Source organism: Candoia aspera, chromosome 1, assembly GCF_035149785.1.
Source record: "Candoia aspera isolate rCanAsp1 chromosome 1, rCanAsp1.hap2, whole genome shotgun sequence".
Classification (NCBI taxonomy): domain Eukaryota; kingdom Metazoa; phylum Chordata; class Lepidosauria; order Squamata; family Boidae; genus Candoia; species Candoia aspera.
The window spans coordinates 8,059,060-8,073,301 of NC_086153.1; the positions used below are offsets into that span (position 1 = coordinate 8,059,060).

The following is a 14,242-nucleotide window of genomic DNA, read 5'->3' on the forward strand; positions in this document are numbered from 1 at the left end:
TCAGTAGCTATTAGAAGTTAAAAGAACTACACATTTCATTGGAATCGTGTGTGTGTGTGTGTGTGTGTGCATGCTTCCATATCAATGGAAGGGGAGAGTTGTATGTGTTTCGATGGCTCATATAAAATAAATAAGCAGTTTTTGTTACTGTAGTGATTTTTACCAAGGCATCTAATCCAGTGTTTAAAATTAGCATTTCTCTTTATTTTGTTATATTAAATCTATTTTATACCACTTCTCATTGCGAAGAATCCCAAAGCAAATATAATAGTGTATACCAGACATGTAGTATGCAGAATAGAAATTTAGAGCAATTTCCATTTTTTGGATTTGGTGCCTTGTTTTGATTTTTACTTTACCACCGACTTGTCTTTTTACCAATTACTGTATACTGTTTTAGAAGTTGTATAGAAGAATAATACTGAGCCCAATCTGTTTGTATTAAATATGACAAGGACATGTGAATTCTGTTTGAACTGTCTGGCTTTTCTTTCATGTGCAACTTGCCCAAGATTTAGAGTTTCAGAGAAACCTACAGTAAGATTTTTTTAAACAGTAGATCTGAGTATATTCTTCTTTCCCTGCTTAGCTTTCCCAGATTGCTTTGTAAAAAAAAGTTGAGACTCCTGGGGATGCTGAATCCAGCATCAGTGAATGAATTCCATCCATGTGGTAATCTTTAAAGCATCCACAGAGATATAATCCTGCTCTTACCTTATGGCATATTTTTGTTGCCCACTTAAATTGAGAATGTAACTGGCCCACAGCCATCTGTTGAGCTCTATGGCCTGGATTTCTGCAGTTCAAATCCAGTCTACTTAAGCACATAGTATGATGTACCATGTGGAATTGCAAGAGTTTCCCCTCATTTTTTAAATCAGCTATAAACCTTAATTCCTCTATAGCTAATGTGTGTTTTTCATCTATTGCTGATGCCTATGATGAGTTTCAGCAACTCAGTCCATTTTATACAGAACTCTGTATGCATAGTCCAACAGTTTTCAGGGAGCTGGTAGTAATTAATGAGGTAGAGCTGACCTACAGAATGCTAAGTTCTCCAATGGGTAAAGCATATTTTCAACTTAAAAAGGAGAAAAGTGCTGGCAGTGGGATCCTGCAGGTGATTGGCAGTGATCTTTCCTCCAGATGGATCTAAATCCAGACACATCGGAGAGATGTTGGTGTGGTGCAGGATAAGCACCTATTTGTGGTGCAGGATAAGCACCTTAAGTTCTTTTATGTGGTGCAGGATGAATACTGTAATTTCTGAAAATGTGAGGCAGAGGTAATCACAGAAAGATTCATAGCAGAGGATGCCTGAAGAGAGCAGAAGGGTAGAAGTAGAGGGAGTGTCATTAATTTTGGTGCATTCTGAATCTCTTGTGTGGAAGGCTCAGCATTCTATCTGTTGAACTGATATTTGCTTCAGGACTTCAGGGCAGCTTATGTAACACTCTCTTCTCCAACCCAGCCCAGCAGGGTGGGGGGCGTATATTAGACTGAGATATGAGCTGGTACAAAGTCACCCAGTGAGCTAACAAGGTTGCAGATGACTTGAACATGGTCCTAGCCCAGCAACCTGATTGGTGTCCCACACAGCTATATAGTAATATGCAACAATTGTGTTATCTTGAAAAGTAGACCTGAATGATTGAACTAGAGACCCCAGTTGCAGCCTGAAGCTGCTCAAGACCCAAGCAGTAAATCTGATTGGTGGTCTTGCTCTGGCTTTCAGGCAGACAAGGCAGGCGTTTGGTACCTTGAAGCTTGAATACGTTACTACTGTTTGCCTCCTGCTTTCAGATAAAAGGTCAAATCCAGAAGTTCCTTTGGCCCACCTTCCCCCCCTCCCCCATGTAATGTGAAATGAATTTTGGGGTCAGTTTTTTGAGTTACTACACAGGGTAGCCTTAGGTATGCTCAGTATCCTAAGGAGCATGGTGATCAGGATCAGGACATTTACATTTTCCTGTGCAGTAGATGGTAGATAGTGAAAAATACAAGATTCTGCTCTGGCATCTTGAGATCAAAAAAATAAAGCCTTGATTTGGAACAATCATTGTTCTGAAGCCTTGGAGAGGCACTGCTGGTCAGACTTGAAATAACTGTGCCAGATGGACTGGTGTTATCATACTTTCAGGCTCATAGCATGCTTAACCAGGTCACTTATGAATTTAGTTGCATGTACACTTGCTAAGCTCAGTTACTTTGAATAGTTCTGTGTGTGTGCATGTGTGTGTGTGCACGTGCTGTGAACCCAAACTGTTTGGCTAGCTGCTCTTTCATTATTACACAAACTCAGAAAATGGGTTAATTCAGTAACCAGATTTAGTTGGTTGTGTGAACACAGCCTTAAAGTAATGCTAGACATAAATGCTGACACTTGTTCCAGAATTTTAGAGCTGGACCTCTTAATCGTACACATGCTCAAGTACAGTCTGTATGATTTTATGGGAAAGGGAAAACTAGAATTTTGTATCATTGAATGGCTTAATTGCAACCCCTTTCCTCCACCTCCCAATTTTGATTGCAGAAAGTCAACAGACTCTGAGGCCAACTTCAGTCAAGCAAGGTAGGGTCAGATACATTTATATAGTTTGTATTATAAGGCTGGATTTTCAGCTCCCTTAACCTCCCCCTTTGAAGTATCTTGGGGTACAAAGTTTCAGCTTCCAGACTGAACATGATAATTGCTTGGCACAAAGAGAAGCACCCTGGGGCCTTCTCCTGCATTGGCAGTAGCACCACCTGCACCATGCGGTCTTCTCTTGGTCTTCCCACTTACATCCCACTGCCTTATATGCATGGGAGTCGGAGCCCAGGCCTCGCATGAAAACCGTGCTGTTGCCACCTGGAAAATAAAATACGATCCGATGCATTTGAAATTGACATGAATGGCTTTATGCCCGAGTTCTGTTTCGGCTGAGATTCCCAATGGCCGCTGGTTTTCCTAATACCAGTAGTTAGTCCGTTCTTTCTCCAGCTCCATGGGAACATGAGTATTCTCTTGATAGCCAGCAGGTGGTGCTGATATGTAAAGGTACCTATCTTTACCATGTCGCTTTCCAGTTCTCTCCAGCTCAAGTAGTCCCAGGGTCCTCTTGGTGTCACACTATAAGCCAAACTCTTTCAGCTTCCAGAGGGAACCCACTCTTAATCAAGGTGAAAGCTCTCTGACTGGTGGGGTTTGATGCACTCATCTAATTGGCTGGGGTTTTACGATAACTAAGAAACTACACTGATTGAATGATTCCACAAGTTGTGGTTAAGTTTATTTTAAAATGAAATAAGCAGGTAATAGTGAAAATTAGCTTTGTGTATTGGTCCCTAATAATGACTTTTTAAAACCTTCACAGAATGTCAGTACAACTTTGAGAAGGCTATAGAGTACGTACCATTCGGTATGTACACTCTCTCTACTTACAATATTCCTCTCGAGAGGACTTTCTGCTAATACTGTGCTGTTTTAATGAACAAATCCCCCTCTTTTTATTACTAAAAATTGCCAGGGAATGTCTTGAACGCAGATGAATTGCATGACTGAAGATATTACAGGCTATAGAATTAGTTTTAATAATTGCATTTCAGAGTATTTTGCCTGAGAGTATTTATGATTGTATAATGAAAGAGAATGTTAAAGCACAGAATATATTCATTGCTATTTTTAAAAAAAAGTTAAGTTTGCCAGTTTACCAGGATACGAGAGGCACAGGCTTATTTAACTTGTCTGCAAGCCCTTAATTGCTGATAGCCATCCTGCGTTGTGATTTGAATGTTTTTGCTCTTGTGGCATAAGCTGTCAGCAAAACGGGCTAGAGCTGGAAAGGGCTAAATGTCCAGTGGGAAAGGGGTTTGTAGATCTGAGAAGGGCTGGCTGGCTGGCTTGGCGAAAGCTTGCCTCAAAATTTATTCTAAGGACTGCCCTGTTGGTGCTTCAGAATCTTCTCAACTCTGTCTTTTTGTAAAGCAACAACTTTGGTGTCATCTCTTCTCTTGTTTTCTAGAAGCTGCCAACTTGTGCCAAACGTCCACTGCTGCCCCTACGCCTGTGACTCTCTCTACTCCCTTCAATATAACCTCCTCGGTGGCATCCGGGACGATCACCAACCCCGTCACTGTGGCTGCTGCAATGAATATGAGAAGCCCAGCCAATGTCTCAAGCGCAGTTAACATCTCCAGCCCAATGAGCTTAGGCCACCCTGTTACCATTACAAGCCCTTTGTCCATGACTTCTCCGTTAACACTCACCACACCTGTCAATTTACCAACTCCAGTCACTGCTCCAGTGAACATCGCACATCCAGTCACTATCACCTCACCAATGAATCTCCCAACACCAATGACATTAGCTGGCCCCTTAAATATAGCCATGAGACCTGTGGAAAGCATGCCTTTCCTTCCCCAGGCATTGCCAACCTCTCCTCCCTGGTAAAAAAATCTAGAGCAAAAACTTCATGCAGTATTAAAAAGAGGAATAGAAAGCAAGTCCTTATCAGCAGTTAACCTTTCTTTTTTAAGTTCATAGTAATGAAACCAGGCTAATTTGATGCAAAAAATCATGTTCCAGTTTAAGGGGGAAAAAAAGATAATCCTGTTCAGTTGGCTGGCTGTTGACCTATTTCTGGGTCATTTTCTTTCCTTTAAACTGGCAATGATGTTTGAAGATCAGATGAGAACTGAGCCCAGTTGCTAAACATTTTTGAAAAACCATCATCATTGGTAGCTGAGGAAATCACAAATGAAAAAACGGTTTTTTATCTAAACACTAGAAGGCTCTAAATACGGAGACTTACGCAACTACAAGATGGAGATGAATCACTTAACTGGCCAGCTCTGTGTCTCTCTGATTCAGAAAGTATTGTAGTGTTCGTTTTTTTAAGTAAATACATTTCATGGTCCTATTTTTTTAAAATGCATTTGAGTAATTATGCATTTTACCTTTTGGGAATATGATGATTTCAGGCCGAATTCCCTATGGGAAAAGTGATACCAACTCTGATATGCAAAGCATATGGTAACTTTATCATTCTAACTTCTAAATAACAATAGGGATTGTGACCTGATATTTTGGAAATGTAAATAGTAAGTGACATATTACCCTAAGGGAATATAACATAATAGTCAGCATATTAAAAAGAACTGTTTCATGTTTGGCAAGGAACAGCTGTGGCTGGTAGAATAGGATTTGAAATCTACGTGAATGTGGTCTCTAGTCGAAATCCAGCTGGGACTCTTTCTGGAGAGCAAACAGCTTTGAAACATGGAAAAATGGCTTTAAGCTTGAAGACCGTGGAGGTGCTGGGGTAGAACGTGCGTCTGCTCTCTCTCAAGCAGAACCTGCTGATGTTGTGACAAGAGGGCAGGTGTTGTTCGCTAAAAGTTTTTTGTCTTATATTATAAAATGGTATACAGTTTTTATTCTAACCACTAACTAGTTAGGATGCCCCTTCAGGACAAGCCAAGAGAGTGCATCTTATTATTTTGTGTTTCATTTTTTACCTTTTTGTTCCCTCTTTAATCAAGTGTTGTGCAGATTTCTTCAACTTTGTAAATATTTGCAGAAGCAGCAACAACCATCATTTGTACTTTTAGTTAATTGTGTTAACAAATAGTTATTGATTTGTGGAGGCTTTCCTTTAACTGACCTGTCCAGTGAAGGGAAATCCTCTCCCCACCGCCCCCCCAAACAATCCCATTAAAATACACAGAAATACATCCTTTATTTTATCTGTACATAAAGTAGGATGGAAAATCTAGGGAAGCAATTTTTTAGGCTATCATGTCACAGTCACTTTTTAATCTTTGTTTTTAAAGACGTACCCTATAGCCAAGAAAGTATGAGAAATAATTGGAAGGGAAAAACTAAGAGGCTTTTGCTCAGAGCGAGGATGCCGATCCAATAGCAATCAATATTTTCATTTTTTTAAATGGGATGCTGGCAAGCCTGAGAGGGTGGAAGTCTACTGTTTTTGTGTTTATACCCATCGTGTCCGTGTAAAAGCAACATATTTCGTATTTCTGAGGCAAATGTCTGGGGTTAGACTGATGTCCAGATTATGTGAAAATGGTTCTAGGGGCTTGGACTACATAGTAAAAATGGGGGAAAAAAATAATAGAATTTAGTGTAAAATAATTTTATAAATGAACTTTTGTACCTTAGGACATCAAATTGTACAACTTTTGTATATATAAAAGCTTAGGAACTTCCTGTGTAGCAAAAAGAACACATTCCTACACTTTTAATGTATATGTTTGTTATAATGTCATGTAAACATATGCCCCATGTTTGTGCCTTTTAATTAGTTTGTCTCAATAAACAGAAATGTAGAGACCTTGTAGTTGAGCTGAGTGCATTACCCTGCAGTCTTTAAATGTGTGCCCTGCTCCTTGGTTGACTCTACAAGCATCCTGCATTGAAATCTGTCCCCGAAGTACATTTTAAGGATGTATTTTGTGGGTGGAGGGCATAATTGTGTTAAATAGGTATACTTTCCTGTACTGTCCCAATCTGTAGTGAAAACAGATGCAAAGGACTTGGAGCTACAGTTTGCTTGTAAGTATGTACATTGACTATGCAGTAACTGATGTGAGATACCTCCAGCTTAACGCACTTGAAGTATATCTTGCTGGTGGTGAGAATACACTGCAGTACTTCATTTCAGGTCAAGTCCTAATAATCAAACAGTTTTATGTGATACCCATGCTTTGCTTTTTAGCATTTTATATTTTGGGTTGCTTTTTCAACATTTGTACATTAAGGGTTGTGTCTTTTTTGACTAAAGCTTACTTCCAGTGAAGACTGATAAATAGTCCAGTAAATCTTGACTATCTCTGCTCCAAAGTCAGTTTGAAATAATGATAAAAATGGCCAACAGTAAGCAAATAGTGAAATGCCTGAGCTGCTCTTAATGGCCTGAACTGTACTAAAAGGTCACCTCATCTTTTAAATAATGCAGTGAATGAAAACCAAAACTGAAAAAGGCAAGGTTTGAAACTCAACAAGTTGGATACTATGAGGATATAGATGCAAAAAGGAAATGACTGATTAGCTAATGAGCAAAAAGAATTCAGAGTAATTAGAGTGGATCATAAGCTAAAAATAATTCACAGAGTGGCCCTTAAAAACAAGGAAGTACCACAGTTTGGCATTTGTCAGTAAAGAGTCATATCCTGCTGCTGAGAAACATCCACTATTTTGGTTCAAAGCCTCAGAATAACAGGGCTCTAATTTTTTTTATCCTTAAAAGGGTTTTAATCTCTCAAGTTGTAATAGTTGCTCTTGGTCTTCCTGTCCACAATCAACAGAGCAAGCCTGTGCTTGCTGGTGCTGCAGAAAAATTGGTTATCCAGTGGGCCTGATGTTCCCTCAACAGATTATTTGAGCAATACATTCTTATTGGAGAGGGGCCTTTCTTTTGACTGCCTGCCGCACACAGACTTTCTCCCATTGCTGAGGGCAGTGTTTCTCGACCTCATGCTGGCTCTGGAATTCTGCGAGTTGTAGTCCATGCATCTTAAAGTTGCTGAGAAATTCTGAATTAGGGATTTTGGTGTGTGCCAGATGAAGGTTTTTCTTCAGAGCTTTCTTCAACTGTTGGAGTTTTATCCCTAGAAGATTACCTAATGACTTCATTCTCATTTAGGTGCCCATGGCATATCCATAACTATTCAAGCATTTGAGAGAGCTTTCTGTGAATTTTTCAGAATTACAACCGGGAAGCAATACAGTAAATGTAATTCCCCTCATGACCTCATTGCTCACTGGGCAAAGGTAACAGTAAGCCTCTCAAAACTGACCAGTGAGGACTAAACATGCTCAAAAACACAGAATTTTATAATGGATGAAAAGGGATGCGCTATCCTCTAAGAAGGCATGGCTGATCTACATTGTGAATGGGAATGCTCATCACAGCTTCATTGCGAGTCCTATAGGTAAATGAGACTCTTCCATTTGTAAATTTCAGGGCCTTGTGTGAGAAGCTCCTGGAAGATTGTGCCTTTTAGCTGCTGCTACTACATGAAGCCTTCAGCAAAGGATTGTTACCTTGTCGTGGTGCTGGAGCTTGAGCACCTGAATGATGCCATGAGCTAAACCGTGAAGGGCCACCCAAGACGGGAAGGTCATGACAGAGAGGTCAGACTAAATGCGATCCCTGGGGAAGGTAATGGCAACCCACCCCAGTATTCTTGCCGTGAAAACTAAATGGATCAGTACAACCAGAGATATGTCGGTATACCATCGGAAGATGAGACCCCCAGGTCGGAAGATGGTCAAAATGCTGCTGGGGAGGAACAGAGGATGAGCTCAACTAGCCCCAGACGTGATGACGCAGCTAGCTCAAAGCCGAAAGGACGGCTAGCGGCCGACAGAGCTGGTGGTGAACGGCGAATCCGATGTTCTAAGGATCAACACACCATTGGAACCTGGAATGTAAGATCTATGAGCCAGGGCAAATTGGATGTGGTTATTGGTGAGATGTCAAGATTAAAGATAGACATTCTGGGCGTCAGTGAACTGAAATGGACTGGAATGGGCCACTTCACATCAAATGACCACCAGATCTACTACTGTGGACAAGAGGACCACAGAAGAAATGGAGTAGCCTTCATAATTAATAGTAAAGTGGCTAAAGCAGTGCTTGGATACAACCCAAAAAACGACAGAATGATCTCAATTGGAATACAGGGCAAGCCATCTAACATCACAGTGATCCAAATATACGCCCCAACCACAAATGCTGAAGAAGCTGAAGTAGAGCAGTTCTATGAGGATCTGCAGCACCTACTGGACAACACGCCTAAAAGAGATGTTATTTTCATCACAGGAGACTGGAATGCTAAGGTGGGCAGTCAAATGACACCTGGAATGACAGGTAAGTATGGCCTGGGAGAACAAAACGAAGCAGGACATAGGCTGATAGAATTTTGCCAAGACAATTCACTCTGCATAACAAACACTCTCTTCCAACAACCTAAGAGACGGCTTTATACATGGACTTCACCAGATGGACAACACCGAAATCAGATTGATTACATCCTTTGCAGCCAAAGGTGGCGGACATCTGTACAGTCAGTAAAAACAAGACCTGGAGCTGACTGTAGTTCAGATCACGAACTACTTCTTGCACAATTTAGGATCAGACTAAAGAGATTAGGGAAGACCCACAGATCAGCTAGATATGAGCTCACTAATATTCCTAAGGAATATGCAGTGGAGGTGAAGAATAGATTTAAGGGACTGGAATTAGTGTATAGGGTCCCGGAAGAACTCTGGACAGAAGTTGGCAGCATTGTTCAGGAGGCGGCAACAAAATACATCCCAAAGAAAGAGAAAACCAAGAAGGCAAAATGGCTGTCTGCTGAGACACTAGAAGTAGCCCAAGAAAGAAGGAAAGCAAAAGGCAACAGTGATAGGGGGAGATATGCCCAATGAAATGCAAAATTCCAGAGGCTAGCCAGAAGAGATAAGGAATTATTTTTAAACAAGCAATGCGCGGAAGTGGAAGAAGACAATAGAATAGGAAGGACAAGAGACCTCTTCCAGAAAATTAGAAACATTGGAGGTAAATTCCAGGCCAAAATGGGTATGATCAAAAACAAAGATGGCAAGGACCTAACAGAAGAAGAAGAGATCAAGAAAAGGTGGCAAGAATATACAGAAGACCTGTATAGGAAGGATAACAATATCGGGGATAGCTTTGACGGTGTGGTCAGTGAGCTAGAGCCAGACATCCTGAAGAGTGAGGTTGAATGGGCCTTAAGAAGCATTGCTAATAAGGCAGCAGGAGACGACGGCATCCCAGCTGAACTGTTCAAAATCTTGCAAGATGATGCTGTCAAGGTAATGCATGCTATATGCCAGCAAATTTGGAAAACACAAGAATGGCCATCAGATTGGAAAAAATCAACTTATATCCCCATACCAAAAAAGGGAAACACTAAAGAATGTTCAAACTATCGAACAGTGGCACTCATTTCACATGCCAGTAAGGTAATGCTCAAGATCCTGCAAGGTAGACTTCAGCAATTCATGGAGCGAGAATTGCCAGATGTACAAGCTGGGTTTAGAAAAGGCAGAGGAACTAGGGACCAAATTGCCAATATCCACTGAATAATGGAAAAAGCCAGGGAGTTTCAGAAAAACATCTATTTCTGTTTTATTGACTATTCTAAAGCCTTTGACTGTGTGGACCATAACAAATTGTGGCAAGTTCTTAGTGGTATGGGGATACCAAGTCATCTTGTATGCCTCCTGAAGAATCTGTATAACGACCAAGTAGCAACAGTAAGAACAGACCATGGAACAACGGACTGGTTTAAGATTGGGAAAGGAGTATGGCAGGGCTGTATACTCTCACCCTACCTATTCAACTTGTATGCAGAACACATCATGCGACAAGCTGGGCTTGAGGAATCCAAGGCTGGAGTTAAAATCTCTGGAAGAAACATTAACAATCTCAGATATGCAGATGATACCACTTTGATGGCTGAAAGTGAAGAGGAACTGAGGAGCCTTATGATGAAGGTGAAAGAAGAAAGTGCAAAAGCTGGTTTGCAGCTAAACCTCAAAAAAACCAAGATTATGGCAACCAGCTTGATTGATAACTGGCAAATAGAGGGAGAAAATGTAGAAGCAGTGAAAGACTTTGTATTCCTAGGTGCAAAGATTACTGCAGATGCTGACTGCAGTCAGGAAATCAGAAGACGCTTAATCTTTGGGAGAAGAGCAATGACAAATCTCGATAAAATAGTGAAGAGCAGAGACATCACACTGACGACAAAGGCCCGCATAGTTAAAGCAATGGTGTTCCCCGTAGTAACATATGGCTGCGAGAGCTGGACCATAAGGAAGGCTGAGCGAAGGAAGATCGATGCTTTTGAACTGTGGTGTTGGAGGAAAATTCTGAGAGTGCCTTGGACTGCAAGAAGATCAAACCAGTCCATCCTCCAGGAAATAAAGCCAGACTGCTCACTTGAGGGAATGATATTAAAGGCAAAACTGAAATACTTTGGCCACATAATGAGAAGACAGGACACCCTGGAGAAGATGCTGATGCTAGGGAGAGTGGAAGGCAAAAGGAAGAGGGGCCGACCAAGGGCAAGATGGATGGATGATATTCTAGAGGTGACGGACTCGTCCCTGGGGGAGCTGGGGGTGTTGACGACCGACAGGAAGCTCTGGCGTGGGCTGGTCCATGAAGTCACGAAGAGTCGGAAGCGACTAAACGAATAAACAACAAAAACTACATGAAGCAAATTACTACTTGGAGTGTATCTCAGTTGCTATCTTGAACAGTACACTCCAAAATGTGTTGATTACACTTCCCATTGCTGACGAGCCAGTGTGATCAGGTTAAGGATGATAACAATCTCCCCTCTTTTGGGGGAGATGGGCGGTAGCAAAATTTGAAAAATAAATAAACAACAGACTCCAACACATCTGTATAGCATTAGATTGTAGAAAGTGGGTTGATCTGTCCAGAGTTAAAAACCTAGTTACCAAATTAACCTACTTTTTGGCTTCATACCTACAAAGGGCTTGTACAGTAAGCTAAGCAGTCCCCTTCCTCACTGACCAGGTTGACACCAGTCAAGTTTAGATGTTCTGTGAATACATCTCCTGCCCTGGTTAAGCAAGTAATAAGGCTTCCAGTTATGCCTGGGAGTAAACCGTATTAGCAAGTCAGGCATCTGCTCTGGACATCCAACACACTTTATAATGTGGTACATGTGTTAAGAAACGAGAGGGAACTAAATACTCCCTTCTTCAAAATGGCTGAAACTCTGAAGGTGTGTCATTGAGAAGAGCAGTTCTCCATAGCAGTTGCTTTCCCTGTTATGCTAAAGATGCTGCAGAGACCCCACAGTGGGAATCTGCCTGTCTGTCATAATGATCCCGAGGAACCAAATGTAGTCAATCTGCTTGATACAGATGAGCAGGCCAACCATGGAGTGCCAGGCCCTAACTTCAGGATTAGAACCCAGAACTTTCTGCATGCCAAGAGCGTGTTGTCCCATTGAATTATTGTCAGTATGTCTTCAAGGTACAAAATGAATATAACCTTTTTCCTTCTTTTACTACCTATTCACCGAATAGGCAGTAAACCAATGCGGAACTGGCTATATGCATAAGAATATTGGGATAAATGGATCTTTGGTACAACCTAATGATATAATTATATCCTACTGATTGCCTTACATTCCAGAGGGTGTTTTGCAGCAAATGGTGCAATCACGACTGCCATGCTTTTTTTTTTTAACACCCCTGCAGATGCCCCTGAACAAAATCATGGCTTTTTTCAACCCAATATCCTGGGTTCTTGCAACACCACAAAGCATAAATTAACCTCACCAGCTGAGTTCACACAGAAAGCTACACTACTGGTTTGGTCTTGGCCTGTAAGTCAATAAATAAAAATCAAATCAAATCAAATGCTATGCTATGCTACAACGGGTTGGCTGATTTGTGGTCAGTGTATAAACAGAAATACATGCCTTTAATGAAGCGTGTGATAAAAACATTCTTGCCCTGAGCCACTATTTAATGCTCATAGGATGAGTTTACACAACCTATTATGGGTTGACGTGTAAATTCAGCTAATTAATTAGTAAATGTTTCAAGCAATCATGGTTTGGTATTTTGTGCAAGCCGTTGTGTGGTAAGAAACTTGGGTGTCTTTTGGACTTTGGGAATTGCTACCTAAATTGCCCAAGGAATCCACCCACCACCAACTGCTCTTCCTCAGTGGCAGGGAGGTTGTACTTGCTCATCCATTAGAAGAAAAAGCGAGTCATTTGGCTGCAAACATGCACATTCCCCAAAGTTTTCAACCTTCCATAGAACAGAAGTATCAATGAGCAGAAATACATTTTTTTTTTAAGTCCAGGAACTCTTAAGATTTTTCCAAGTTCAACAATGAAAAATGTCCAAAGTATTTTAATTTAGTTTTTTTTAATCCCATTTATGGTTTGGTATGCAAATACCAAATATCTGTGAAACCACCTCTTTCCACTAAAAAAAACTGCACGTTACACAGATCAACAAGGCCCTTTTGACGACTGCGCTCCCCCTCTACCATCTGACATATGGAAGCAAGCCTTCATTTGTGCGATTTCCAGACAATAGAAAACCTTCCCTAAAAGTGATATTTGACCCTTTCTCCCCAGTTTGTCAGAAAATGGCAAACCCCATCTCTTTCACCCACCGTTGGTCAGCTGAATTGATTTTCAGGTTGAATTGTATCAACATTAAGGTTGCCCTCGTTTTAATTGCACTGTTCTTCCACTTCTATTTTTAATTGCTGTAAGCCGCTTTGAGGACAGAAAGGGTGGATATGGATTTCATAACGATACTGATGGTAATGGTAGGGACACTTGTGGCCAAGCACTCAAGATGGCTTTTGTTGAGAAATAGCAACGTTTTCTGACCTGCCTAGGATTAGCTTCAGAACAGGTGTGCAAGACATTTTCTGTCTTCATGATTATGCCACAGAAATTGCATTTCGAACATTGTTAGGGGACAAGACACCTGCAGGCCAACTGGACAAGTTTGTGGGTTTCTTTGCAGATAGTTGTTTGTGTCTGCTCTGGTTTAGATACTAGCTGGGCAGAGCCAAGTGAGGGGACCTCTTGGGTTTCAACTAGGGATTCTTTTGAGCTTGTGGAACCCAAGGAAGTAGATTGAGTCTTTGACAGTATGAGACCACCTGTGGGCTAGATCCATACCTCTCCTGGCTACTTTGGGTGGCTAGGTGGGGCTGGGCGGTTGGGTTCAGGCAGTAGTAAGGGAGGGAGCATGTGATGCCTCCTGCCTTGAAGGTGGTAGTGCGCCTGCTCCTAAAGTTGGTGTCCTCCTAGCCCCAACAGTATAGGTAGTCCTTGACTTAAGAGCACAATTGGGACTGGAACTTCCATCGCTAAATGGAAGGTTGTTGAGTCACGCCTGATTTTACAACTTTTTTTCTGGTCATTAAGTGAATCACTGCAGTCGATAAGCAAATCACCACAGTCATTAAGCAAATCTGGCTTCCCCCATTGACTTTGCTTGTTGAAAGCCGGAACGCTTCAACCATCGTAAGCGCGAGCCAGTTGCCAAGCACCTGGATTTTGATCACGTGACTGCAGGGATGTGGCGACAGTCATAAGTGCGAGGACCAGTCATAAATCACTTGTTTCAGTGCTGTCATAACTTTGAAGACTTGCTAAACGAATGGTTGTAAGTTGAGGACTACCTGTAAAGCAA

The 14,242-nt window shown here is 41.4% G+C and overlaps 1 protein-coding gene across 5 annotated transcripts in view; it reads left to right on the forward strand.

Annotated features, from left to right (window-relative positions):
• Positions 1 to 6,331, forward strand: part of VEZF1 (vascular endothelial zinc finger 1) — a 28,036-nt gene extending 21,705 nt beyond the window's left edge. For 2 of the 5 annotated variants that reach the window (XM_063296829.1, XM_063296838.1), the window contains exons 7-9: positions 2,534 to 2,572; positions 3,357 to 3,401; positions 4,005 to 6,331. In XM_063296829.1, the coding sequence (XP_063152899.1) occupies positions 2,534 to 2,572; positions 3,357 to 3,401; positions 4,005 to 4,432 (512 nt within the window). In that variant the 3' untranslated portion in view covers positions 4,433 to 6,331. The remainder of the gene's footprint in view (positions 1 to 2,533; positions 2,573 to 3,356; positions 3,402 to 4,004) is intronic. The other 3 variants (XM_063296855.1, XM_063296863.1, XM_063296846.1) reach the window with 2 other exon arrangements.
• Positions 6,332 to 14,242: the final 7,911 nt, after the last annotated feature.